The sequence below is a fragment of the Lynx canadensis genome, chromosome E3, assembly GCF_007474595.2.
Source record: "Lynx canadensis isolate LIC74 chromosome E3, mLynCan4.pri.v2, whole genome shotgun sequence".
NCBI classification, from domain to species: Eukaryota; Metazoa; Chordata; class Mammalia; order Carnivora; family Felidae; genus Lynx; species Lynx canadensis.
In genome coordinates, this window is record NC_044318.1 from 23,738,665 (window position 1) to 23,766,095 (window position 27,431).

The 27,431-nt window shown below is 45.6% G+C and overlaps 1 protein-coding gene and 1 non-coding gene across 5 annotated transcripts in view; both read left to right on the forward strand.

Moving 5' to 3' along the window:
• Positions 1 to 27,431, forward strand: part of LOC115504009 (Snf2 related CREBBP activator protein) — a 35,890-nt gene that overhangs the window by 891 nt on the left and 7,568 nt on the right. For 2 of the 4 annotated variants that reach the window (XM_030300604.1, XM_030300605.1), the window contains exons 2-28: positions 876 to 949; positions 2,230 to 2,492; positions 3,849 to 4,100; positions 5,844 to 6,029; positions 6,272 to 6,412; positions 7,170 to 7,392; positions 7,508 to 7,788; positions 8,415 to 8,505; positions 8,647 to 8,736; positions 9,230 to 9,418; positions 9,504 to 9,832; positions 9,936 to 10,113; positions 10,906 to 11,042; positions 11,270 to 11,439; positions 11,557 to 11,749; positions 13,426 to 13,562; positions 13,655 to 13,841; positions 15,322 to 15,491; positions 15,893 to 16,158; positions 16,367 to 16,651; positions 17,136 to 17,300; positions 17,573 to 17,758; positions 17,977 to 18,243; positions 18,583 to 20,081; positions 24,260 to 24,525; positions 24,662 to 24,864; positions 27,210 to 27,379. In XM_030300604.1, the coding sequence (XP_030156464.1) occupies positions 2,439 to 2,492; positions 3,849 to 4,100; positions 5,844 to 6,029; positions 6,272 to 6,412; positions 7,170 to 7,392; positions 7,508 to 7,788; positions 8,415 to 8,505; positions 8,647 to 8,736; positions 9,230 to 9,418; positions 9,504 to 9,832; positions 9,936 to 10,113; positions 10,906 to 11,042; positions 11,270 to 11,439; positions 11,557 to 11,749; positions 13,426 to 13,562; positions 13,655 to 13,841; positions 15,322 to 15,491; positions 15,893 to 16,158; positions 16,367 to 16,651; positions 17,136 to 17,300; positions 17,573 to 17,758; positions 17,977 to 18,243; positions 18,583 to 20,081; positions 24,260 to 24,525; positions 24,662 to 24,864; positions 27,210 to 27,379 (6,315 nt within the window). In that variant the 5' untranslated portion in view covers positions 876 to 949; positions 2,230 to 2,438. The remainder of the gene's footprint in view (positions 1 to 875; positions 950 to 2,229; positions 2,493 to 3,848; positions 4,101 to 5,843; positions 6,030 to 6,271; positions 6,413 to 7,169; positions 7,393 to 7,507; positions 7,789 to 8,414; positions 8,506 to 8,646; positions 8,737 to 9,229; positions 9,419 to 9,503; positions 9,833 to 9,935; positions 10,114 to 10,905; positions 11,043 to 11,269; positions 11,440 to 11,556; positions 11,750 to 13,425; positions 13,563 to 13,654; positions 13,842 to 15,321; positions 15,492 to 15,892; positions 16,159 to 16,366; positions 16,652 to 17,135; positions 17,301 to 17,572; positions 17,759 to 17,976; positions 18,244 to 18,582; positions 20,082 to 24,259; positions 24,526 to 24,661; positions 24,865 to 27,209; positions 27,380 to 27,431) is intronic. The other 2 variants (XM_030300606.1, XM_030300608.1) reach the window with 2 other exon arrangements.
• LOC115504643 lies at positions 8,196 to 8,324 on the forward strand. The gene has a single exon (XR_003965747.1). It is a non-coding gene; the product is annotated as a small nucleolar RNA SNORA30/SNORA37 family (small nucleolar RNA).

A 27,431-nucleotide genomic window follows, 5' to 3' on the forward strand; every position in this document is an offset into this window, starting at 1 on the left:
CCCCAGTCTGTCGCGCACGTTGGGTGGGGTGGGAGTCCGGGAGGGGGCGGGGCTATCTTAGGGTTAGTGGCGACTTGGGGCAGAGGTCAGGGGTCACGTCGGGTCAGTCTGTTGGAAGGAGTTGGGAGACAGCAGTGAAGCTAGGGGTCAAGAGTTCAAGCTTTTTGGATTCTGGTTAGTTCGGGTCCTGTGAATCTGTTGTGGAGGAAGGAGTGAATCGAAGGCTGTTCCGTGGTTAAGGAATTTCCTTAAACACTGGGGAAACACTTCCGGGCCTTTGGTGGGTTTACCCTGCCTGTTTCCGGGGCATGGTTCTTTGCTGAGCGGTCTTTCTCTCTTCTGATTTCTCCTCTAATGTCTCCTGCTGCAGTTCTTGTGTTTGGGGAAGTGTCTCATGGCGCAGGTATAGGAGTTACGGGGTTCTGCCCCGAGGAAGGGTGGATTCTGTGATTCTGTTCAACCCTCACTGGAAAGGAGAGCAGGCTGCCAGGCAGCCAATGTCTTTTTGAGCTTCTGGATGTGACAGGTTTTTTGTTTGTTTTGCTTTGTTATTTACTCTTTTATTCAGTGGTTGTAGCCTTTTACACTTAAGCTTTTTAAACTTTTTTTTTTTTTTTTTTTTGCTTCACTACAGTGCTCCTCCTCTAGCCAGAATCTTATGTCTCTAGGGAGTTCTGTTTTCACAAACCGTGATTTTGCTTTTATTTTTCTGAAACGTGAGCCTTTCTGACTACTGTTTAATTCTCTTGTTTTCAGCCTTTGATTCGGGTATGTTTAAAAGCTTCAAAAGTTACTGTAAAGAAGGTTTTGATGGATGTTGTTGGTAAATGTGGATTCGTTTCTCACTCTGTTTTCCTTCCCTCTGTTTGTTTCAGGCGTGATTTCCCTCAGTACGGCGGCACCGTGGAAGTACAGACTTTCACAGGGGGTGTGGTCTCAGCTCACACAGGTGAGGGTTCATACACCATTTTTTGTGTTGATGCTAATAGGAGAGGTACTTGAGATGAAAGAAATTATAAGTCAGTATTTTTGGTTTGATGATATTTGTGCAGCAACAAAACTGGGAGTGTGGATAGAGAAAGGCCTGATCACCCTAGCCCTACCAAGGAGAGTAGCACATTTTCCTTGGTCTTGGCATCAGACTACCTCAGCTTAAGTTTTTCTGTTAGCTTATTACTGTGTGACCTTATGCAAGTTACTTGGGTCTCTTTGTGTGTTGACTTTCTAAATTATAAAAGAGGGAAAATGTTAGAATGCCTCAATTAGGTTAGGGATCTTTTCTGTATGCTTCTATTCTCAGTATATGGAAGGAACTAAATAAAGATTTATTAAGGTGTGAGAAGTGTTTAGGTCGCAAGATAGTTGTGAGGATTATAGAACGTATCAAGTCAGTGCTTAGGAAAGTATGACACATAGTGGATGCTGAAGAAATGTAGACCATAATCATTGTTCATTTATAGATTCTTCAATGTGATTGTGGGTTTTTTTTGGTTTTTTTGTGGGTTTTTTTGGAGAGTCGCTTGCATGTGCGTGTGAGTTGGGGGGAGAGCAGAGGGAGAAGGAGAAAGAGAACCGCAAGCAGTCTCCATGCTCAGTGTGGAGCTTGATGTGGGGATTGATCCCACAACCCTGGGATCGTGACCTAAGCTGTAATCAAGAGTTGGACATTCAGGGCACCTGGGTGGCTCAGTTGGTTAAGCATCGGACTCTTGATTTCAGCTCAGGTCATGATCTCATGGTTGGTGAGGTTGAGCCCCATCTTGGGCTCTGTGCCGATAGGACAGAGCCTGCTTGGGATTCTCTCTTTCTGTCTCTGCTTCTCTTCTTCTTCTTTTTTTTTTTAAATTTTTTTTTTTTCAACGTTTATTTATTTTTGGGACAGAGAGAGACAGAGCATGAACGGGGGAGGGGCAGAGAGAGGGAGACACAGAATCGGAAACAGGCTCCAGGCTCTGAGCCATCAGCCCAGAGCCTGACGCGGGGCTCGAACTCACGGACCGTGAGATCGTGACCTGGCTGAAGTCGGACGCTTAACCGACTGCGCCACCCAGGCGCCCCTCTGCTTCTCTTCTTCTTGCTCTCTCTCTCTCTGTCTCTACAAATAAGTAAACTTAAAAAAAAAAAAAAAATTTGGATACTCAAAGAACTGAACCACCCCAGCATCCTTTTTTTCCCAAGGATTTATTCATCTTTTTAAAACCCATTTCTACTCTTTTAACCCTACCTAAGGTGCTCCAGAGGCCGGTGGACCTGAGCGGAGGCTGGGACGCCCTAGTGGGCCCCGGGCCCTGGAAGGCGGGTCCCGGTGGCCGGTGGCCCAGAATGAGGCCAGCTCCCAGCATGCCCTGCAGCCGGACGCCAGCCCCTCGGCCAGCAGCAGTGGTGATAACGACCCAGTCATTCTTCAGGCGTCCAAAGAGGAGCCTGGGAGTGGGACCATGCAGAGCAGCCCCTCCCCTGCTCACCCTCAGCTCCCAGTCCTGCAGACACAGGTTTGAAAGTGGGGAGGGTTCCTTCTCTGCTTCTGCTTTTGTAAACTATTAGCTCGGATGCAGAAGAAATACGGCAAGTTTTAGCCACATTTCCATGATCCTAACTGTCTGTGTTTGGAAAATTTTTGGTGGTCAGCTTGACCATCAAGCCTGTTAGATATGTTCTATTTGACATTTAGTGTAATGTTGATTTCTGAGTTTGGAAACCCTTTGTTACCTGAAAAGGGTTGAATTAGGCCAGGTTGGATATGGAGGTTGAAACCACATGCTCCTAAGACTGTGAGCTTTGAGAATAGATAATTTTTTAGAAGTTGGAGCAACGTAAGCATTACGGATGGTGTGTGGTATTTCTTCTTTTCTCATACCAAGGAAGTGCAGGAGTAGAAGAAACATGGATTTTGAGAGCAGACATACCTAGATTTGCATAGAGTGGCTTTTGATGGGTATGGATTTAATACTTACAATTTTTCTGTGTACCTGGGAAATTTTGTGACATACAGTTGTTTGTCATTTAACTGAGGTAGGAATTTTAGTGGCACCCTGTGAGGCTAATATGCTGGAGTGATTTTTATGAGTGTCCTCACTATCAGCATTTAAGTGAGACCGTGTTCTCTACTTATTATTGTTTGTGCAGTACCTTGCAAAGTAATAGGTGGGTGTTTGAGAACAGTTACCAGCTCCTCTCTCCTTCCCTTCCCACCTTCCTGGTAAAGGAAACTCCCAAGATTGATGAGGAACCTAAAGAGGTTTAGGTGATCTTCGTTTTTGTTTTCTAAATGTTTATTCATTTTTGAGAGAGCGTGAGCAGAAGAGGGGCAGAGAGAGACAGAGAGACAGGATCCAGAGTGGGCTCTGGGCTGACAGCAGCAAGCCCGATGTGGGGCTTGAACTCATACGAGATCATGACCTGAGCTGAAGTTGGACGCTCAACCAACTGAGCCACCCAGGTGCCCCTGTTATTGCTTTTTGAACATGGTGATAACTTAAATTTATTTTAATAGGTGAATCTGCCATACTTGCTGTGTAAATGAGGGAAGAATAGAGAGTTGTTTATGTAAGTGAAATCATTGAGGCTCTGAAAGGATCATTAGCGTTTGAAGTTATATGCTGTAATATTATTCTTGAATTTGGGAACTGTGTAAATGTCAGGCTCTAACTCCTCTCGCATGCCAAGTATCTGTGAACTTGGCTCTGTTATCTTTAACATTTTATGAAAAGATCGTCCCAAATATATGTGTTTATAAAAATGAGGTTGATAATTTACTCCGTAGTTTTTTCTTGTGAAGGTAGAATGAAATAATATGCTTAGAACTTCTGGCACAGTGCTAAGCATTCATTTTATTTATGTTTTTCTAGATGGTGTCGGACGGCATGACAGGCAGCAATCCTGTGTCCCCTGCCTCATCCAGTTCCCCAGCCTCTAGTGGGGCAGGTGGCATCTCTCCCCAGCATATAGCTCAAGATTCCTCTCTGGATGGACCTCCAGGGCCCCCAGATGGTGCCACAGTGCCCTTGGAGGGACTCAGCTTACCCCAGGCTGCTGACCTTGCTAACAAAGGCCCAAAGTGGGAGAAGAGCCATGCTGAGATTGCAGAGCAGGCCAAGCATGTATGTATTGGAAATGCCTATGAGAGTTTTTGGGAGTCTTCCTTCTTTAACTCCTCTGTCCCATGGGCCCTTTACATTTCTTTCCTTGTGGATTTAGAGTATAGGCTTTGCCTTAACTTACATGATCTTGAGCAAGTTGTTTGATCTGAACCTAATTTCCTTTTCTATAAAGTAAACATCATGTAATAGTTCATGGACTTACGAGGCCTGTGTTAAAGGAGAAAATACACGTAGAAGTGCTATGTCAAATACAAAGCTCTGAACATTTGCTGGTTTCTGCTTCTCATTTCTGTCCTCTAGCCCCTATTATTTACCCAGCAATAAGTGTAGTCTCTGAACCAGCAGCATCAGCATCACTTGGGAAATTAGAGATGCAAGTTTCTTGGTACCTCTCTTCTACCTATCCATTTAAAGCTTGAGGGGTAGGCTCCAGCAATCTGACTTAAAAAGCACCCCAGATGATTTTGATGCATGCTTAAATTTGAGAGCCATTGGTCTAATACCCAGGTCTTTCTTAATGTTTCCTTCACTGTCAGGCCATTTAGTTCCCTGTCTCGTTTCTGGCTGTGATTTCCTCTGATTTAGTTTTTGTCAGGAGAGGCCAAGCATAATAAAGGCAATTGTCTTGAGTTTTTTTAAGTCACTTCTGTTAAGTAAAAAAAGTTTCAAGTGCTTTCACCGTTTTGCTTATGAAATTTAACCATTATAGAAAGTTAATTTTTTTATCACAAAAACTTGTTAATCTTTTAGTATTTTCACAAAAAAGTGTACATTGTGGGGCGCCTGGGTGGCGCAGTCGGTTAAGCGTCCGACTTCAGCCAGGTCACGATCTCGCGGTCCGTGAGTTCGAGCCCCGCGTCAGGCTCTGGGCTGATGGCTCGGAGCCTGGAGCCTGTTTCCGATTCTGTGTCTCCCTCTCTCTCTGCACCTCCCCCGTTCATGCTCTGTCTCTCTCTGTCCCCAAAAAAAAAAAAAAAAAAAAAGTGTACATTGTTATAAAAGTATTTTTCAAAAACAAACAGGATTGTGTATGTGGGGCTTTGTAACCTATTTCTAAGCATGAACATACTCTTGGGCAAGCAGATTTCTACAGTGATGAAGATCCTTTCTATCTAGTCTGTAAGGAAGCATATACTCCTTGCTTCTCTGGAGGCTCCCCATGGATTTCATTTTTCTAAGTCTTTCCAATATTCAATTTTTTTTTTTTTTTTTAACGTTCAGTTTTATTTTTGAGAGTGAGCGGGGCAGGGGCAGAGAGAGAGGGAGACAGAATCAGAAGCAGGCTTCAGATTCCCAGCTGTCAGCACAGAGCCTGATGGGGGGCTTGAATTCACAAACCACGAGATCATGACCTGGGCTAAAGTTGGATGCTTAACCGACGGAGTCACCCAGGTGCCCCATGTCTTTCCTATATTCATGGGGTGTGGAGATTGAGTGAAATAATGGAAAGAATATGAATTCTGGTGTCTAGAGTCATTAGATGTATTTTGAATTCCCAGCTCTTACCACTTTCTGGTTGTGTGATCTCAAGTAGATTGCTTAATCTCTTTGATTTTTTTTTTTTTTAATTCACCTGTGAAGATTGTAATACCTACCTTGTAGTATTGGTATGTGGACTTAAGACAGACATAAAACACTCAGTTCAGACCGTGCCTGTACGTAATTAGTGCCCAGGAATTCACCTATGTTCCTGAGGTGGACTTTATGTCCAGTAACTTGATTGACCTAGCTCTTCCTCATTAGGAGGCTGAGATTGAGACTCGGATTGCTGAGCTGCGGAAGGAGGGTTTCTGGTCACTGAAGAGGCTGCCTAAAGTGCCCGAGCCTCCCCGCCCCAAAGGCCACTGGGACTATCTGTGTGAGGAGATGCAATGGCTCTCTGCTGACTTTGCTCAGGAGCGTCGTTGGAAACGGGGTGTGGCCCGTAAGGTATGTCCTCAACTGAGCCTACCTTCCATATTTTTTTTCTAGGTTTCCTTTTCCTTTATACCTGGGTTTGTTGGAAGGCAACCAAACAGAACAGTGTAGGGTGCATATTAATGTCCATAGTCTCAAGAGGCAAGCTCTGACTTCCCAAATGTCTTGGGCTTGATTTTTGTTTTTGTTCTTGACGTGAGGAGGGGATAGGAGACTGGCCTTGGAGTTTTCACTCTGGTTCCTCATTCCCACAGGTTGTGCGCATGGTCATCCGGCACCACGAGGAGCAGCGGCAGAAAGAAGAGCGGGCTCGGAGGGAAGAGCAGGCCAAGTTACGCCGAATCGCCTCCACCATGGCCAAGGACGTCAGGCAGTTCTGGAGCAATGTGGAGAAGGTCGGCAGCAGGGATTGGGAAAGGGAAATGCCTTAGGTGTCCTAGGTGGGTAGCATGGTAGCAGGAATGGTTGAAACTTCTCCTTGAGAGAGTGAATATTCTAATTTCAAGCAACTCTAATGACATTTCTGGTTTGTATTGGATGTCTCTAGTGTTGAGTGCCAAGAAGAAAGACAGTGGAAAAATATGGCCCTGCCTTTGGGGAATATTAATGGGACTTTTTGATTCCTCTAGGCCATCTGTCCTTTGCAGGGCATTTCAGCATGCTGTTTCTAAACCTCTGCTATTTACCTGCTTAAATGTTTACATCAAAGTTCTCAAATTGTTCTTATATATTGTTTGTTGTTTCTCAAGTACTACCAGGTTTCTTTCTGTATTTTAGTTTTGTCTCCTGCCAGCTCCTTAACTTCTCTTTTCCACTTCAATTGTTCTTTTGTTTTGTACATTTCTGGTAATTTACCTATGGTCTTTTTGCTGCCAAGCAATGCCTTTCTTTTCATTTCCACTTAGGGAACACGTACTTAGTCTTTAAGATTCAACTCCAGATACACTTGTAAATCTTCCTGCTGCCTGAAGTTAAATTGGTTCTTCTCTTTCTTGTGCTCCCTTTGTGCTTTCGTCAAAAGCACCTTTAGGGTCATTTAGCTCTTCCCTCTTGGAAAGCCAGCTCAGGGCCTAGCATAGAGGAGGCTTCTCTAAATATTGGATAAAAGAATACATGAATATTTTAGTGACCGTCCATTTCATGCTGTGGCAGGTGGTGCAATTCAAGCAACAGTCCCGGTTGGAGGAAAAGCGTAAAAAAGCTCTGGACCTGCACCTGGACTTCATTGTGGGGCAAACTGAAAAGTACTCAGACCTTTTGTCTCAGAGCCTCAACCAGCCACTAGCATCCAGCAAAGCTGGCTCTTCCCCTTGCCTTGGCTCTTCCTCAGCTGCCTCTAGTCCTCCACCCCCGGTTTCCAGGCTGGATGATGAAGGTGTGTGTCCTCTTTGGCTCTGTTACTCTTCCTCATGTACCCTTTCCAGAGCTGAAAACCCACCCTGTGGCTTGCAGGGCCCCGTGGACTTTGTGACCTTGTTCTCCTGCTATAGATGGGGACTTCCAACCCCAAGAGGAGGAGGAAGAGGATGATGAGGAGACGATTGAGGTTGAAGAACAACAGGAAGGCAATGATGCAGAGACCCAGAGGCGTGAGATTGAGCTGCTTCGACGTGAGGGAGAATTGCCATTGGAAGAGCTGCTCCGTTCCCTTCCCCCTCAGCTGCTAGGAGGGCCTTCCAGCCCCTCGAGAACCCCCTCATCTCGTGACAGTGACACTCGAGATGGGCCTGAAGAAGGTGGTGAAGAAGAAGAGCCCTCTCAAGTGTTAAAGGTATAGGGAGACTGGGTAGAGGAAGGGCTCAGAGTGGGAGCAGAGGTAGAGGTTCAAGGACTGAGTTCTGGTCTGTAAGATCATTTGTGGTTTTCAGGAGTCCTCCCTGGTTAAGGGCGATTGGCTCTCATTTGGGGATGGATATGGAAGAGCCTGTGTTTGGGGCAAGTTGTATTTTGAGATGGGCATTTCCTAATGCTGTAATGGAAGAGTATACTGTACTCTTTAATTGCCTCACGGTCTTGAAAAGATAACTCTGGTTCTTGCCACTTCTGTGAAATGGTCCTAATACTCCCTATTGGTTTGTAGGTTTGGACCTGGGATGATAATCTTGAAGTCTTTTCTGGACCTAAGCTCTCTCTTTCTCCATATGTGTGAGCGCATGGGGATGGTGTTGGGGGCCTTATCTAGCACTTTCACAGGTCCTCCCCCAGGCAGTGGGGCCAGGATTTGGTAGCTGGTGCTGAAAGAAAACCCTTGATTGCATCTTTGCCCTGGGACTGTGCCAGTGGCAGCTGTCATTCAGTGGGACAGAGAGACTGTTCTGTGATATCATGTTCAACATTGTACCTTTCTCCTGCTGCTCTAACCTTAGGTCTTCTTCCTTTTTATCTTTTGCCATACAGGTGAAGCCCTCACCCTCTGTCACACAGCGCAACAAACAGCCCTGGCATCCAGATGAGGATGATGAAGAGTTTACTGCCAATGAGGATGAAGGTCAGGCTTGTTCTCTTTGTCCTGTTGGCCCTTTACTCTTTGAATCGTCTGGACCTACCATTTCATGTTTTCTCTTGTCTTCCGCTGGGATTGTGTTCTATGATTCTGTTGCCATTGATTTTGCTTTATTCTCTTTCCTAGCGGAGGATGAAGAGGATACTATAGCAGCTGAGGAGCAGTTGGAAGGGGAGGTGGATCATGCCATGGAACTGAGCGAGTTGGCTCGAGAAGGTGACATTCAGCAGACGTTTACTGAACATCCATTTGGTGTCTCCTCTGTGCAGAGTGCCAGGGATAAAGAGATGAATAAGACACTTTTTATCCCCCTTGGAGGAACTCCAGGTCTAATGACAGAGACAGATGTCAACAAATAATTATAAATAGAATTTGAGGACTGGTTGTGATGTAAGTTTGAACAAAGTGATGTGACAGCTTAGTGGAACTAATGTAAGAAGCTTATTTGACTTGAACCTCAAAGAGAGATTTAGTTTGATATTATCTTTCACAGTGGGAGGCAGCAGCATCCATGGTTCCAGCCCAGGCTGTGGGGCTTGGCTTTAGTAGCTGGTGCTGAAAGTAAACTCTTTCACCTCCCTTCAGACCTGGGCCTAGTAGTGTCTATAGAAACTTAAGTAAAATGATCTGGCACCACTCAGACCTCCCTTTCTCCTTTGCCCCCTTTCCCTTGAAGTTCCCAAAAGCTTATTCTTCGTTTCTTCTCCAGGTGAGCTGTCTATGGAGGAGCTGCTGCAGCAGTATGCAGGAGCCTATGCTTCTGATGCCTCTGCCCCAGGCTCTGGGAGTAGTGAAGAGGAAGATGAAGATGAGGTTGAGGCTAACAGCTCTGACTGTGAACCAGAGGGGGCTACAGAAGCTGAAGAGGTTCCTCAAGAGGATAGTAGCAGTCAATCAGGTGGATGTGTGGTCATGGGCACATCGGAGGGGAGACACTGGAGGAGTAGGTATGGTGAGCACTTAGCCTTCGTTTTGTGTTTTAGAATCTGCTGAGGAGCAGAGCGAGGAAGAGGAAGATGAGCATTCAGAAGAGGAAGAAACAAGCGGGAGTTCAGAATCAGAGGAATCTGAGTCTGAGGAATCTGAGGAGTCTCGATCACAGAGCCAAGCAGATGAGGAAGAGGAAGAAGATGATGACTTCGGGGTGGAGTACTTGCTTGCCCGGGATGAAGAGCAGAGCGAGGCAGATGGGGGCAGTGGGCCTCCCACCCCAGGGCCTGCCACTACTCTAGGCCCTAAGAAGGAAATTACTGACATCGCTGCAGCAGCTGAAAGTCTTCAGCCCAAGGGTTATACCTTGGCCACTACGCAGGTATTCCCAGGCCCCAGCTTCTGTTTTCTCTTATCTTGACTTTGCTGTTTCTCAGCAACTGATAACCTCATTTCTACCCTGATGCCTCTCTCCCTCCTACCAGGTGAAGACCCCCATTCCCTTGCTCCTGCGGGGCCAGCTCCGAGAGTACCAACACATTGGGCTGGACTGGCTGGTTACTATGTATGAGAAGAAGCTTAATGGTATTCTTGCTGATGAGATGGGGCTAGGCAAGACAATCCAGACCATCTCCCTACTTGCCCACTTGGCCTGTGAGAAAGGTAACAAGGCAGGGCCTTTCGTCTTGGGCTGCTTGGCCAGCTCCCTGCAAAGCTTGTTTAATGGTGACCCTAGCTGCAGGATGGTAAAACACTCACTGTTTTGCTGCTGTCCTAGTAGCTTCATTGACTCTGGTTAGTAACTATAAAGATGTTCGCTTAAGTGCTAGGATTCTTAGGAAGGACCATCAGGACAGAGTGGTCAGGGTTATACCTCAGGAACCAGAACAGAACCCCAAAGTTTGGGGCACCTGGGTGGCTTAGTTGGTTGAGCGTCTGACTTCGACTCAAGTTATGGTCTCGTGGCTTGTGAGCTTGAGCACCATGTCAGGCTGACAGCTCAGAGCCTGGAGCCTGCTTTGGATTCTGTGTCTCCCTCTTTCTCTCTGCTCCTCCCCACTCATGCTCTGTCTCTCTTTCAAAAGTAAACAAACATTAAAAAAAACCCAAAAACTCCCAAAGTTATATTTCCTTACCATCTCTCATTCTTTTTTTTTTTTTTCTTTTCCTGCTTAAAATCTTTCTAAGTTTATTTTGTTTTTTTAACTGGAGGTGTAATTGACATACAACATTATGTTTCGGGTATACAACATGATTTTTTGATACTGGTGTGCATTGTGAAGTGATTAGTACAGTAAGTCTCGTTAACATCCACCACCACACGTAGTTAACAAAAATTTTTTTGTGTGTGATGAGAACTTTAAGATTTACCCTCTTAGCAACTTTGAAATATGCGATCCAGTATTATTAACTGTAGTCACCATGCTGTACATCTCTCATTCTTTTGCTAAACAGGTAACTGGGGTCCCCATTTGATCATTGTCCCCACCAGTGTGATGCTGAACTGGGAGATGGAGCTGAAACGGTGGTGCCCCAGCTTTAAAATCCTCACTTATTATGGAGCCCAGAAGGAGAGGAAGCTCAAGCGGCAGGTTTGCCCCTCCATGTGATCACTTCCCCCTGAATGATTGCTCTTTTACTCTTAGGCCCTTTCCTCAGAGGAGCTTTTCCCCCTACCCTTTCTGTTGCTCCCTTCTGCTTCTGGGACTTTGTCTTTCTCTCAGTCTGATTTATGTTCCTTGAGGACCTTAGCATATCTTCCCTTTCTCCTTTCTTTTCTTTTCACCCCACTATCTGGTGCTTTCTCCTAATACCTTAGGGCTGGACCAAGCCCAATGCCTTCCATGTGTGTATCACGTCTTACAAGCTGGTGCTGCAGGACCACCAGGCCTTCCGCCGCAAGAACTGGCGCTATCTCATTCTGGATGAGGCTCAGAACATCAAGAACTTCAAGTCGCAGCGTTGGCAGTCATTGCTCAACTTCAACAGGTAGAGATGGAAATGGGGGTGTTTGTAGGAGGGTTGACTTGACCTGAAGGGTGGGATGCTTGGAAGGTTGGGACCTTGCTGACCATTTTCCCTCTAATTTCCTCTGTTTCTTTGCAGCCAGAGACGCCTACTCCTCACAGGAACTCCCTTGCAGAACAGCCTCATGGAGCTGTGGTCTTTGATGCACTTTTTGATGCCCCATGTCTTCCAGTCTCATCGCGAATTTAAAGAATGGTTCTCTAACCCCCTAACTGGCATGATTGAGGGCAGCCAAGAGTACAATGAAGGTCTAGTCAAACGTCTCCACAAGGTAGGGCCTATAACAGTTTGTCAGGGGTATTGGGAATAATGAACGAAGGGCAATACCTAGAAAACCTTTATGGAGAGAAAGTCAGTGCTGGGCTAAATTCACTGTTGTCAAGTGACTAACCCAATGCCAAATTGAGTGGCCTCATTTTAGTCATCATTTTACCTGTTTTTTCCTAATGGTGACGTTTCTGTCTTTATTCTCTGAGTAGAATGACACTGCTGATCAGTCATTGCTTAGATTTTTTCCTTGCTGGGCTTTCTTCAGCTTTCATCGGGATCTCTTTTTTCTTTGTTTTTCTTTGTTTTCTTTTTTTCTTTTGTCTTCTCTGGCTCCTCTTCCTTTGTCCAGCTTTTAATATTCTCAATATTGTCTCAATAACATCTCAGTATTCTTATTTTTATTTTTTTCTCAATTGACATATCTTAAGGCCTAAAGATCCTCCGTGTATTTTTATTCTCGTGACTCTCTATACCAGTCAACTTGTATTTAAATTTGACTTGATTTCTTTAATTGAAAGTTTCTCTTGAACTCATTCTGTTCTAAGTCAAACAACTCAAGTCTTGTAACCTACTGTATCTACTCCATGTTGTTTAATCATACCATCATTTTCGTAAATTAAACTAGAAACCAAAAGGTTGTTTTTAGTTATATCTCTTTCCTTCATTTTATTCCTATTTTTCATTTCTTCCATAGCAATTTGAAGACTATGTCTTGGGGCTCCTGGTGGCTCAGTTGGTTGGGTGTCCGACTTTTGCTCAGGTCATGGTCTTGTGGTTCATGGGTTTGAGCCCCACATCGGGCTTCATGCTGGTGATGCAGAGCCTGCTTGGGATTCTCTCTCTCTCTCTCTCTCTCTCTCTCCCTCTCCCTCTCCCTCTCCCTCTCCCTCTCTCTGTACCTTCTCCACACTCCCTTTTTTGAAAATAAATAAATGAACATTAAAAAAATTTTTTAAAAAAAGAATAAATACACATAAAGACAATGTCCTCTCCGGTTTTACCTCTTGGGATTTTCAGATTTGCTTTTTGTTTTCTATGGTGTAGTCACTGCCACAATTTTTGTTTTCAGCTTCTCTCCTGGATTTACTTTCATAATGTTGCAGATTTATAGTTACTCCTTGAAGTGTAATTTGAGCCATCCTTCTTGCAGAGTTAGTTGCTCTGCCCTCATTGTTTTTGTAATAATTTTTTTTTAATTTTTTTTAATGTTTATTTATTTTTGAGATAGAGAGAGACAGAGTATGAACGGGGGAGGGTCAGAGAGAGAGGGAAACACAGAATCTGAAACAGGCTCTAGGCTCTGAGCTGTCAGCACAGAGCCTGACGTGGGGCTCGAACTCACGGACCGTGAGATCATGACCCTCAGGCTCACCAAAGTCGGACGCTTAACCGACTGAGCCACCCAGGCGCCCCTGTAATAATTTTTTTAAGGTTAGTGTCGTCATCATCATCTTTATGCATATTTCCTTCAACAGGTAGTAAAGTCCTGGGAAGAGGGCTTACTTTTGACTCATCTTTGTGTGATTGGTTCCTGGCATGCTTCATGGCTTCATGAGTGTTTACTGAAGGGTTAAGCCAGTGCTCTGCTGGTCATCAGGCCAAGACCCAGCTAGAGGGGCTAGGTTGGGGCTCAGTGCCCATTTTTCTCCTGTCAGCCACCTGCTTATTTGCTTTTAGGTTTTGCGGCCTTTTTTGCTGCGCCGAGTTAAGGTGGATGTTGAGAAGCAGATGCCTAAAAAATATGAGCATGTTATCCGCTGCCGGCTCTCCAAGCGCCAGCGATGTCTCTATGATGACTTCATGGCACAGACCACGTAAGGGAGGACAGAGGGTGGGCCCTGTGATGCTGTGTTAGAACAGATGTGACTGTCAGGGTGCTCCATGTATTTTTTTTCCTCTCTCCCAGAACTAAGGAGACACTAGCCACAGGCCATTTCATGAGTGTCATCAACATTTTGATGCAGCTGCGAAAAGTCTGCAATCATCCAAACCTGTTTGACCCTCGACCTGTTACCTCCCCCTTCATCACCCCAGGAATCTGCTTCAGCACCGCCTCTCTGGTGCTAAGGGCCACTGATGTCCATCCCCTCCAGGTAAGTAGTTGCTCCCAAGATAATTGGCCCTATTCCAGTCCTGCATCTTTTTCTTTAGGCTGCCGTCCGATCTTTTGCATCCTTACCTCCCTGTAATCTCAGCACTATTTCCTCAGTTTCATTGTTTTCTAGCTGTGTGATTTTTGGGCAAGCTAATTATTAATCTCTAACCCTAAGTTTGCTTGCCCTTGAAAGTACTGATTACAAGGTCTATTATCTGTGGTATGTTTGTGAAAATTGTGTTAATGTTTTTGGAAGTGCCTAGCATATTAGTAATACTTACAATGTTTTGTTTTCCTGTTCCTTTCCCTCTTTTTGGTTGCTCCCCCCCAACATTTGGTTTTGTTACGGTAAAATACACAACAGGTTTTACCATTTTACCCATTTTTAAGCATATGGTTAGTGGCATGAGTACATTCACATTATTATGCAACTACTGCCACCATCCAACTTCAACACTTTTTGATCTTTCCACATTGAAACACCATACACACTAATAGTAACTCTGTATTCTCCCCTTTCCTCCAGCCCTTGGCAGCCACCATTGTACTTTGTAGAAGTTTGACTATTAAATAGAATCATATAGTATTTGTTCTTTTGTGACTGGCTTATTTCTCTTAGCAAAATGTCTTTCAGGTCCATCCACGTTGTAGTATGTGTCAGAATTTGCTTCTTTGTTTAAGTTGGATAATTCTGTTCTGTATCTTTGTGTATCTATGTGTAGTCACACATATGTGTGTGTATATATATTGCATTTTGTTTATTTGTTTATTCATCAAGGGACAGCTGGGTTATTTTCATCTTCTCATTATTACAAATAATGTTACTGTGAACGTGGGTGTACAAATATCAGTGTGAGTCCCTACTTTCAATTCTTTTGGGTACATACCCAGACATTGAATTGCTGGATCATATGGTAGTTTTATTTTTAATGTTTTGAGGAATTTCCATAGTGTTTTCCATAGCGCGTTCTTCATTTCACATTCCCACCAGCAGTACACAAAGGTTCTAATTTATCAACATCATTGCCAGCACCTTTTATTTTCTGTTTTATTATAACAGCTATCTTTTTAATGGGTGTGAGGTGAGGGTACCTCCTTGTGGTTTTGATTTGCATTTCCCAATGATTAGTGATGTTGAGCATCTTTTCATGTACTTACTGTATATTTCCTTTGGAGAAAGGTCTACTCAAGATATTTGCCAATTTTTTAATTGGGCAATTTTTAAGTTACACTTAGTTGAATTGTAGGAGTTCTTTATATGTTCTGGATATTAACCCCTTATGAGGTACATGATTTGCAAATATTTTGTCCCATGCTATGGCTCGTCTTTTCACTCTGTCAATAGGATCCTTTGATGCAGTGCAGTTTATCAGTTTTTTTTTTTTCTTTTGTTGCCTATGCTATTGGTGTCATATCCAAGAAATCATTGCCATATTGGTCCCTTTGACACCATGCTTTTGTGTTCCTTCTTGTACCAGCGGATAGACATGGGTCGGTTTGATCTTATTGGCCTGGAGGGTCGTGTCTCTAGATATGAGGCTGACACATTTCTACCCCGGCACCGCCTCTCCCGCCGGGTACTGCTAGAGGTGGCTACTGCTCCTGACCCCCCACCCCGGCCCAAACCAGTCAAGATGAAGGTCAACAGGTACCAGGGCTGAGGGATAAAGGGATGGGTTCCTAGAAAAAGTGGCTAAAGCTGGCTGGGGGCAGAAATTGGGGTGGAAAGGAGAGAGTTGGAGGCTAGGCTGGAATGTTTATGTGGGATTGATGCAAAATACTGTGAAGGATTTGGGGGAGAGAATAACTAGAAGAGGGAACTGGGAGGGGCCCTCATGTTTGTCACTGATCTTTCTCCATTTCTTTGCTTGGTGCTTTTCAGTCATCTCAAGTTTCTTTCCCTTTTTCTCCTTTGTGTCCTTTCCCTTTACCCCCTTTGCTTTTGTTACCTTGTCATATATTTCTGCCTCATTTTCCTTGTTCCTTTTTTTTCCCCTATACCTTATTCTCCTTCTCTCCCTACCAACCTTCTTCTTTTTGTCCTCATAGGATGCTGCAGCCAGTGCCCAAGCAAGAAGGCCGGACAGTGGTGGTGGTCAATAGCCCACGGACCCCCCTGGGCCCTGTCCCGGTCCGACCCCCTCCAGGCCCTGAGCTCTCCACCCAGCCCCCACCTGGCCCAACCCCCCCAGTGCTGCCAGCACCACTGATGGTGTCAGCCTCGCCTGTTGGGCCCCCACTTATTCCGACATCGCGGCCTCCTGGCCCCGTTGTGTTGCCTCCACTGCAGCCAAACAGTGCGCCTCTGCCCCAGGGTGAGTTACCAGGGGGCTAAGATGCTGGGGAGTACCTCATGTATATTATTCAGATTGGGGAAGAAATAATGAAATTGGGAGTGATGAGGCAGCTGGATTGGAGATAGGTGTGCTGTTTGATGGGTTGGCAGCGTGCATGGAGGCTTTTGGGAGCAGTCTAAGGCTCTAGTTAGGGTATATCTGACAGGTGTTTGCTTTGTGTCTACAGTGTTGCCATCCCCCCTGGGGGTCCTGAGTGGGACCTCAAGGCCTCCTACACCAACCCTGTCCCTAAAGCCAGCCCCACCTGCTCCTGTTCGCCTAAGCCCTGCCCCACCTCCAGGCTCATCCAGCCTGTTGAAGCCTCTGACAGTGCCACCGGGCTACACTTTCCCTTCTGCCGCCACCACCACCTCTACCGCCACAGCCGCTGCTCCCACCACGGCAGTGCCGACTACTACTCCTGCGCCACAGCGCCTCATCCTGTCTCCTGATATGCAAGCTCGCCTGCCCTGTAAGTTCTCAGGAGTCTGTGAGTGAAAGACTTGAGATGGCAGGAAGGTTTATGTGCCACAGGGTTGGAGAAAAGCCAGGAAATGTGAAAGAAAATTTTAGGTAGCTAATGTACATAAAGCATTTTGCCATATGCTGGAAATTCATAATCAAGTAAGAGCTGTCGAGTCCTGAGGCTGATAAGGGAGATGACACAGAGATGTGTAAATTGTGATAAACCTAGCAGCAGAAAGTTACTTGAGGTAAAAGAGCAGCACAGAGTTGGGAGTGGTGATAAACTCAGCATGGTGGCAGACCATTAGAAGACGTAAAGGAGATTGCTAGGCAAACAAGTGGGATTGGAAGGAGTAGCACATCAAAGGCTGAGTTTGTTGGAACCTGATAAATTGAGGGGGAGGATTGGAGGAATTGGAGGCTTGTGCCTCATCAGGTGAAGGGGCATTAGGATGACCCTTGTTTACATTAGACTCTTTCTTTGTTCCTAGCAGGCGAAGTGGTCAGCATCGGGCAGTTGGCCTCACTGGCACAGCGTCCAGTGGCTAGTGCAGGGGGAAGCAAACCTCTCACCTTCCAGATCCAGGGCAACAAGCTGACTTTGACTGGTGCGCAGGTGCGCCAGCTTGCTGTGGGGCAGCCCCGCCCGCTGCAAAGTAGGTAAAACCCACCCCCTGTCCTGCCTTTTTTCTCCACTTCCTTGTCTCTGTTTTTGTTGCTCTTTTCAAACGTCAGCCTTTATGTTTCTTTCCCTAGCTTTTGGTGGGTGGGGCCCAGGGGAATGTTTGGAAGGGGTCTTTTGAAAAAGGGATGAGGTCATTCTAGAGAAGTTATCCCCTCTCTGTTTTTTCCTTTTCCTCTTGCCCTTGCCTCTACCCTCCTCAGGCTGATAGCTGCTTCTCTTTCTTTCTCTCTTCCCTTAACCCAGGGAATGTGGTGCACCTGGTGTCAGCAGGGGGGCAGCACCACCTCATCAGCCAGCCTGCCCATGTGGCTCTCATCCAGGCCGTGGCCCCGACCCCTGGCCCCACCCCTGTCTCTGTGCTGCCTTCTTCGACCCCCAGCACCACCCTTGCCCCCACTGGCCTCAGCCTTCCGCTTGCTGCTAACCAGGGTGAGGCGCCTGGCCTTCCTATTTACTTAGCCCTTGCTGGCCTTGGTCTTTTCAGGCATGCCCTGGGCTACTGTCTGTCCAGCCTTCCCTCAATGTTGTTTTCCCTTGTCAGTATCTCCAGTATCTGTCTGCTGCCCTCTCCTGCCCCCGGACTTCTTCCATCCTTTGGGTCTCTTGTTTCTTTTCTACCTTCCCCTCAATGTAGCTTCCTCTTGCAGTGCCACCAACCATGGTGAATAATACAGGCGTGGTGAAGATTGTAGTGAGACAGGCCCCTCGGGATGGACTGACTCCTGTTCCTCCGTTGGCCCCAGCACCCCGGCCTCCAAGCTCTGGGCTTCCAGCTGTGTTGACTCCACGCCCCACGTTAACCCCTGGCCGGCTACCCACACCTACCCTGGGTACTGCCCGAGCCCCCATTCCCACGTCCACTCTGGTGAGGCCCCTTCTCAAGCTGGTCCACAGTCCTTCGCCTGAAGTCAGTGGTGAGTCCAGGTGGCTTAAGAGCAGATGTTTTTGCCAGGAATGGAGATAGGGTGGCCCCGAGGGGTTTCTTAGTCATATCAGATTCCTTGTTTAACAGCATACTGACTTGCTTTGTAGTAGGCCCCAGAACTAGGCTGCTGAGCCCTTGCCTCATTTTAAAATTTACTTCTTAGAACATTGGAGGGAAAGGAAATGTTAAATTGTCAGATTCCTTGAATCTTTGACTTCATGGTGTGGGAGTGAATGTTTTCTGGGAAACATGTGAAGTGTGGGGGTAAGGGAAAAGATAATAGGGCAAGAAAAGAATTCTGGGGCTAACTCATGCTCTGTCTCCACAGCTTCAGCACCCGGAGCTGCTCCCTTGACCATCTCTTCTCCTCTCCCCGTGCAGTCCCCACTCCCTGGGCCAGCTTCTCCAATGCCGGTTCCCAATTCCTCTCCCCTTGCTAGTCCTGTGTCCTCTACGGTCTCCATCCCAGTGTCATCTTCACTTCCCATCTCTGTCTCTACCACGCCTCCTGCCCCGGCCTCAGCTCCACTCACCATCCCCATTTCGGCCTCCTTGCCTGTTTCGGCCTCTGGCCCGGCTCTGTTGACCAATGTGACTCCAACACTGGCACCTGTTGTCTCAGCGACTCCTGGACCTCCCTCTTTGGCACCAGCTGGGGCTTCCCCATCAGCGTCAGCTTTGACTCTGGGTTTGGCCACAACTCCATCCCTGTCTTCATCTCAGGCAACTGGTCACCCTCTGTTGTTGGCTCCAGCCTCTTCACATGTTCCAGGGTTGAACTCAGCCATGGCCCCAGCATGTTCACCTGTATTGGTACCAGCTTCTGCTCTGGCCAGCCCTTTTCCGGCAGCACCAAATCCAGCTCCAGCTCAGGCTTCCCTTCTGGCTCCAGCACCTTCTGCATCTCAGGCTCTAGCCACCTCTCTGGCTCCCATGGTGGCTCCACAGACAGCAATCCTGGCTCCTTCTCCAGCTCCTTCTCTGGCTCCTCTTCCAGTCCTGGCCCCATCGCCAGGTCCTGCTCCTGTCCTGGCTCCGTCGCAGACTCCGGTTCCAGTTCTAGCTTCTTCATCTACTCCAGGAACTCCTTTAGCTTCAGCTTCTTCACTGGTGCCAGCCCCAGCTCCTCTGTTGGCTCCATCATCAACTCAGACTATGGTACCAGCCCCTGTTCCGTCACCTCTCCCAAGCCCGGCTTCTACACAGACACTGGCCTTAGCCCCAACTTTAGCATCCACCCTTGGGGGCTCATCTCCATCTCAGACCCTCTCTTTGGGAATGGGGAACCCTCAGGGGCCTTTTCCAGCTCAGACATTGTCATTGACTCCAGCGTCATCCCTAGTACCAACTCCAGCCCAGACACTGTCTTTGGCACCAGGACCACCACTGGGTCCATCTCAGACGCTGTCTCTGGCTCCCCCTTTGACGCCAGTTTCTCCAGTGGGCCCAGCCCCAGCTCACACGCTGACTTTGGCTCCAGTATCGTCATCTGCTTCACTCCTAACCCCAGCTTCAGTGCAAACATTGACCTTGAGCCCTGCCCCAGTTCCGGTGCCCACCTTGGGTCCAGCTGCAGCCCAGACTCTGGCGCTGGCCCCAGTCTCAACACAGGCCCCAGCTTCCCAGGCATCTTCCCTTGTGGTTTCGGCATCTGGCGCTGCTCCCTTGCCTGTCACCATGGTATCCCGGCTGCCTGTTCCCAAGGATGAGCCTGAGACACTGACGTTGCGCCCTGGTCCCCCCAGCCCTCCTTCCACTGCTACCTCGTTCAGTGGTCCCCGGCCTCGACGCCAACCCCCACCACCACCTCGTTCCCCTTTCTATCTGGTAAGTTTTATTGCCTCAAAGGAGAGGGAAGGCAGTTGGGTTTCTTTGGAGTGTTGGTAGAGTGGATGGAATAGAATAATGTCATTTTTATCTTGGTAAATTACAAAGCCTAGTTTTGTAAACCTGATGCTTGAGTGTGCGGTTGGACAAGTCCCTGGGCCTGTACTCTTATCTGTATAATGGGAATAATAATCCATATTGTGGCATGGTGGCTCAGTTGGTTAAGCGTCTGACTTTGGTTCAGGTCATGATCTCACCATTTGTGGAGTCAGGCCCCACGTCGGGCTCTGTGCTGACAGCTCAGAGCCTGGAGCCTGCTTCGGATTCTGTGTCTCCCTCCGCCCCTCCCCTGCTTGCACTCTTGTCTCTCTCTCAAAAATAAACATTTAAAAAATAATAATCCATATTCTGCCTTTCTCAGAGGGGTACCTGAGGACCTAATGTGCCTTTATTTATTTATTTTAAATACTTTTAAAATTTGTATTTATTTTGAGAGAGAGATAGCATGTGCACAAGGGAGGCAGAGAGAGAGAGGGAGAGAGAGAATCCCAAGCAGGCTCCATGCTGTCAGTACAAAGCCTGATGTGGGGCCTGAACTCAAAAACCATGAGATCATGACCTGAGCCAAAATCAAGAGTCAGATCCCCAACCAACTGAGCCACCCAGGTGCCTCCCTAATGTGCTTTTACAACTATGAATTACTGATATGTTCAAGGCTGTCTTGTTATTGGTCTTTTTGGTACTTGCTCACTGTCGAGTTAGTGTTGGCATCTAATTGCCCCATCTTATAGATGAAGAAACTAGCCCACTATATGATGTTATAAATTATAAAGGTTACATGAGTTGTGAAAACTCAGATGTGCTGACTCTGTTGCTTTCTCCTTTCCACACAGGAGGCATTCCCCAGAGATAGACTTTTTTTGGTTGCTAGAACCATTGTGTTTATTATTTGAATTTCTGAGGGAAGTCATGGAATACAGTTCCCTAAAGATGATCCTCTGAGTGATGGTCATGTTTTTTGTTTTTTTTTTTTAAACCTTCACGGTGATTAAGTGGGCAATAAAAGAACTCTGTTCCCTGTCCTTTCATGAGCTTTGTGATAGCTGTTTTTTTTCCTGTCATATGTATGGTTCCGTATATGTTTGGTTAAGTTCAGCTTACAGTTCAAATGAGAGTAAATAACACGGGAACTAACAGGAAAAAAGATCTAAAAAATCGTTCCAGTCCTTCTTTGTCTGTTTCTTCTTTTCTTCCCTTTTTTTTGGTTTTCTTTTTTTAAGTTTATTTATTTTGAGAGAGATGAAGTAGGGAGGGACAGAGGGAGGGGTAGAGAGAGAATCACAAGCAGGTTCTGTGCTGTCAGTGCAGAGCCCGCTGGAGGGCTCGAACTCACAAATTGTGAGATGATGATCTGAGCTGAAATCAAGAGTCAGAGGCTTAACCAACTCAGCCACCCAGGTGCCCCTCCCTTTATTTTCAGAGCTGCTTCTTATTCTTTGCCTTAGCCCCAGTCTCCCACTCCATCAGTGCCACTGACTCCACCTTTCATCTTTTTCTAATGCTGTCAGGTTGGTCTGGCTTGTTCAAAGTAGAAGAGAGCTAGATTCTTGCCCAAGGGTGGTCACCTTATGGTCTATGTTAAATTTTGTTTGCTCTGCAAGTAGGTAGAAACTTCTTAACGCTTTTTTTCTTTAAGCAGCTTGAGATAAAGATTACATACCATACAACTAATCCACGTAAAGTGTACAGTCTAGTGGCTTTTAGTATATTCACATACGTGCAACCATCATTGCAGTCAACTATAAAACATTTGCATGTTCCTAAAAAGAAACCCCACACCCTTAGCCATCATCTTCCAGCCATTCCATCTCTCCTAACCTTTGGCAACCATTACTTTCTGTCTCTTTAGATTTGCCTATGGAGTCGTATGGTGTATGGTCTTTTGTGACTAGCTTTTTTCATTTAGCTTAGGGTTTTTGGGGTTCATCCACATTGTAGCATACGTTGGTACTTCCTTTTTTTGTTGTTGAATAATATTCCATTGTGTGGATATACATTTAATATGTCTATTCATCAATTGATGGGGTCACTTGGATTATTTTTACATTTTGGCTCTTATGAATAATACTGCTATGAACATTCATGTGTAAGATTTTGTGTCTTTCATATGCTTTCAGTTCTATTGGATGTATGCCAGGAACAGAATTGCTGGGTCAGATAGTAACTGTGTTTAACTCTTTGAGGACTACCAAACTGTTTTTCAAAGCAGCTGTACCACTTTATATTCCCACTGGCAGGATATAAGGGTTTCAAGTTCCCCACATTTTTGCCAACGTAGCTATCCTAGTGGATGTGAAATGGTATATTGTGGTTTTGATTTGTGTTTCCTTTCTTTAAAAAAAAAAAAAAAATTTTTTTAACATTTATTTATTTTTGAGAGACAGAGAGAGACAGCATGAGCAGGAGAGGAGCAGAGAGAGAGGGAGACAGAATCTGAAGCAGGCTCCAGGCTCCAAGCTGTCAGCACAGAGCCCGACATGGGGCTCAAACTCACAAATTGCAAGATCACAGCCTAGGCTGAAGTTGGATGCTTAACCAACTGAGCCATCCAGGCACCCCTTTGATTTGTGTTTTCTTAATCGCTATCGCTAATGATGTTGAGCATCTTTTCAGTGGTTGGCCCTTGTGTATCTTCTTTGAAGAAATGTTAGATATTCAGATCCTTTGCATTATTTTTAATTTTTTTTAATGTTTATTTTTGAGGGACAGAGTGCAAACAAGAAAGAGGCAGAGAGAGGGGAAGACACAATTTGAAGCAGTCTCCAGGCTCTGAGCTGTCAGCATAGAGCCTGATGCAGGGCTCGAACTCATGAACTGCGAGATCATGACTGAGCCAAAGTTAAGCCAAAGAATGCTTAACCAACTGAGCCACCCAGGCACCCCTGATTTTTATTTTTTAAATTTTTATAATTTTTTTGAATTACTTGTTTTTTTTTTTTTTTTTTTTAAGTAATGTCTATACTCAATGTGGTTTTGAACTCAAGACCCTGAGACCAAGTGTCACATGCCCTACTGACTGAGCCAGCCAGGCACCCCTGACCTTTTTAATTGGGTTATTTTATTTTATTTTATTTTATTTTATTTTATTTTATTTTATTTTATTTGAAAGAATTCTTTATATATTCTGAATACAAATAGCTTCTCAGAAATATGATTTGCAAATGTTTTCTTCTTTGCTACTACTCTTGAGACCCTGGCCTGTTCTGCTAGGATGCTTTCCTTTTTCACTTTGATCACCAGGAGCCAAGAGGTCAAGTTTAAAGGGAAGAGTCAAGAAGGGAAATTTGGGACACTACTTTTATTCAGGACTGTCTGCTAGGATCCAGCCTCCTTCATCTGTTCATTCTAATAACAACTATTTATTGACAGCCTACTAGGTGCCAGATAACAGCTAGATAGTGGGTGAGAATAGCAAAATCAAATATGTTTTGTGTTAATATGGGGCTACAGTTTCGTGGATAGAAAACATTAATCAAAGAATCATACAAATGTGGTAAGTGCTGCAGAAAAGAGTTCTGTCACAACCTGTGAAACCGAAAACGCTAGTGATGGGGAAGAACTGGATCAAAGTTCTATAGATTTCCTATCTGCCAGGGCACTCCCCTTTTCTCTCTTAGGGTGATGATACCTAGATGTCTGATTAGCTGTTGCCATCCTACCCCATTCCAGTCTGGCCCTTGGCAGAAACCTGCCATGGATTTGATTAGCCCCTCTGTGTCCTGGTCAGGAATTTGAGGAAGGCTTTTAATAATTGTTTTGGATCCACTTCAAGGAAGTAAATTAACTTGAGTGTTGCAGAGTTATTTAAGAAAATTCTCAGAAATCCTCTATTTTATAAGCTTGTTGGATATGCAGGTCTTAATTTTAAATATTCAGGCATTCTGCTTTGGTAGCATACAAGGGAAGATCAGTTTTTTCTTGCAGAGAAGTTACTTCATTTAACCTTATGAGAGGTATAACATTCATTATTGACAACTTGGAAAACCACTAAAAACATAACGTAATTTTGAGTCTTACAGTTTACATCAGTTATGGTTAATTTGGGGAGGAATGGTCAGGTTTTCTGTGAGGATACTGATTACTTTTTCTGTGTGTGTGTGTATTTTTCCTCATCCCAGGACTCTCTGGAGGAAAAGCGGAAGCGGCAGCGGTCTGAACGCCTGGAACGGATTTTCCAACTTAGTGAGGCTCATGGGGCCCTGGCACCTGTGTATGGGACTGAAGTCCTGGATTTCTGTACCCTGCCCCAACCTGTTGCCAGCCCCATCGGCCCTCGTTCTCCTGGCCCCAGCCACCCCACCTTTTGGACTTATACCGAGGCTGCCCGCCAGGCTGTACTGTTTCCCCAGCAACGACTAGACCAGCTGTCAGAAATCATTGAGAGGTTGGCAGGGCTAAGTGTTAATGGGAAGCGGGTCTTGGGGCCTCTGAGTGGATGTAGTGGTTAGGGCTGGTGAAGGTGCACTTCTGGGGCCTTTCAGAATTCCACCTTTTATGCTGCTTGCCTTCTTTCTTCACAGGTTCATCTTTGTCATGCCTCCTGTGGAGGCACCTCCCCCTTCCCTGCATGCCTGCCACCCACCTCCTTGGCTGGCCCCACGTCAGGCAGCCTTCCAGGAGCAGTTGGCCTGTGAGCTCTGGCCCCGGGCTCGCCCCTTGCATCGTATTGTGTGTAACATGCGCACCCAGTTCCCTGACTTGAGGCTCATCCAGTATGATTGTGGTAAGTTCATTGTCCAGTGAGGATCCCTTGACCTCTTCCCCTCTTTTAGTAGCGATACTGCTACTTCAGAGAGCTGCTGTACATGAGGTCTTTGTGAATTTCATTAAACATTAGACAGTTGTTCAGGTTATGCTTATAGGCAAGACAGAGAAATGTAGGCCTTTATGCTATATTCTTGGCATTTGTGAATTTGGTGAAAGTTGAAAATGTGTGCTAACTCATTTATTCATTGATTCAGTGATTATTTTGTGAATATCTGTTGTATTTTGCTAACCATTTGGGATACAGTGACAGATAAGATAGTACAACAGAGTTTTCAGATTCGTGGGGAAAGGTGTGTGGTGGTACAAGACTGCATGGTAACCAGTTTTTCTTTTGGGAAAACACAAGGAACTTTTTTCTTGGTTTTGGTTAGGATGCATTTGACTGCAAGTAAGAGAAAACCGACCAATAGTGGCTTAAACCACAAGAACATTTAGTGTTTACTTAATGAGAAATTCTGAGAATAGTGGTTTATGACTGGCTCAGCTTACTGGTGTTTTCATGGACCCAGGAACCTTCTGGTCTTTCTCCATTGCTTATCATCCTTAGCTTTTATCTTTGTAGTCTCATGTTTATTTCTTAATGGTCTTACCATGGCTGCCATAACTCCAGGGAGCACAGCAATGCTTTGAGCAAGAAGCAGGGGTTGAGACAAAGACTCTAAGCAAGTTTCTCTTTTTTGGGGGGTGGAGGGCCGAGTTCTCCCCACTGACTGTGCTTCACAACTCATTGGCTTGAATTGGGCCATTTGCCCATCCCTAGATTAATCACTAAAAAAAGGGAAATGGCAAAGAGGAACTGTGGCTCATTTAGACCAATCATGATTTATCTTGTAGGATTGGTTGGGGCTCTCTGGGATCAAGGGCTCTCTGCCAGGTGTCCACAGTGTTAAATCAGGTTCTGTTAAGCAAGAATGTCTTTTGGACACAGGAGTGAATTGTTTCTGCCACAACGCTGCAGAGATATTTCTTTCTTTAAAAAAAAATGTTCATTGAGGCGCCTGGGTGGTTCAGTTGGTTAAGCGTCTGACTTCAGCTCAGGTCATGATCTCATGGTTTGTGAGTTTGAGCCCTGCTCTGGGCTCTGTGCTGACAGCTTGGATCTTGGAGCCTGCTTCAGATTCTGTGTCTCCCTCTCTGCCCCTCCCCTGCTCATTCTCTCCCTCTCCCTCTCCCTCTCCCTCTCCCTCTCCCCCTCCCCCCTCTCTCCCTCTCTCTCTCAAAAATGAATAAAAGTGTTTATTCACTTTTGAGAGCGAGAGCACAAGCAGGGGGAGAGAGAGAGAGGAGAGAAAGAGAATCCCCAGCGGACTTCTCACTGTCGGTGCAGAGCTCCACAAAATGTGAGATCACAACCTGAGCCAAATCAAGAGTTGGACGCTTAACGGACTTGAGCCACCCAGGCGCCCCTTAATATTCCTGTAGTAACGTTTTTTGGGAATTTCTTAAATGCTTTAGAACATCAGACAACAAAAATTTTTATCAATGTGTACTCAAACATTTTATTTTTTTAATATTAAAAAATTGTTTTTAATGTGTATTTTTGAGAGCAGGAGAGACCGAGCATGAGTGGGGGAGGGACAGAGAGAGAGAGGGAGACACAGACTTGGAAGCAGGTTCCAGGCTCCGAGCTGTCATCACAGAGCCTGACGTGGGGCTCAAACTCACAGACTATGAGATCATGACCTGAACTTAAGACGGGTGCTTAACTGACTGAGCCACCCAGGCGCCCTTCGATAAATATTTTAGTAAAAAAAATAATTTTGTAACGTATGAACCCATTTAGAGTAGATCAATTGAAAGTCTATTAAAAGCATTCAAAATGATTAATCAGAAATGTTATAGAAGTTAACTTTTATGTTTGATGGGAGGTTTAACTAGATAACCTCATAAGATCCTCTCTCCCTGGTTCTGATCTCAGTGCTCTTCAATCCCTGTATGTTAGCCATGACTGCCAGCTGGTGTTGTTGACATTTGTCCTATAAATCTATCTGTTTCAGCTGGCATAATTCATTGTAGTACCTAAGGATTGTAGTACCACCATTGAGGATTGCTTTTTTTCCCCCATGGGTCTGTATGTTATCCTACCTCTGGTTAGACCCAGAGAAATTAGATCCAAGAAAAGAGCAGACTAAAGAGGGGACTCCTTAAGGGAAGAAAATAAAGTTAAATTTTTGATCTCCTAGGCTAATTGAAACCCTGGCCTAAAGCTTTTATTATCTTTCAACTACAACCTTTCAGTACTAAGTGTTCTCCCTATTCCAGCTTATAGCAAATTCCTTGTACCCGTTCATATTTCTTTAGGGAAGTTGCAAACATTGGCAGTGCTGTTGCGACAGCTCAAGGCAGAGGGCCACCGGGTGCTCATATTCACCCAGATGACTCGAATGCTGGATGTATTGGAACAGTTTCTTACCTACCACGGCCACCTCTACTTGCGTCTGGATGGGTCTACTAGAGTTGAACAGAGACAGGTAACCCAGGCATCTGTAGCCCTCAAAGGCTTACTTCAGCTACTGTCTTCCA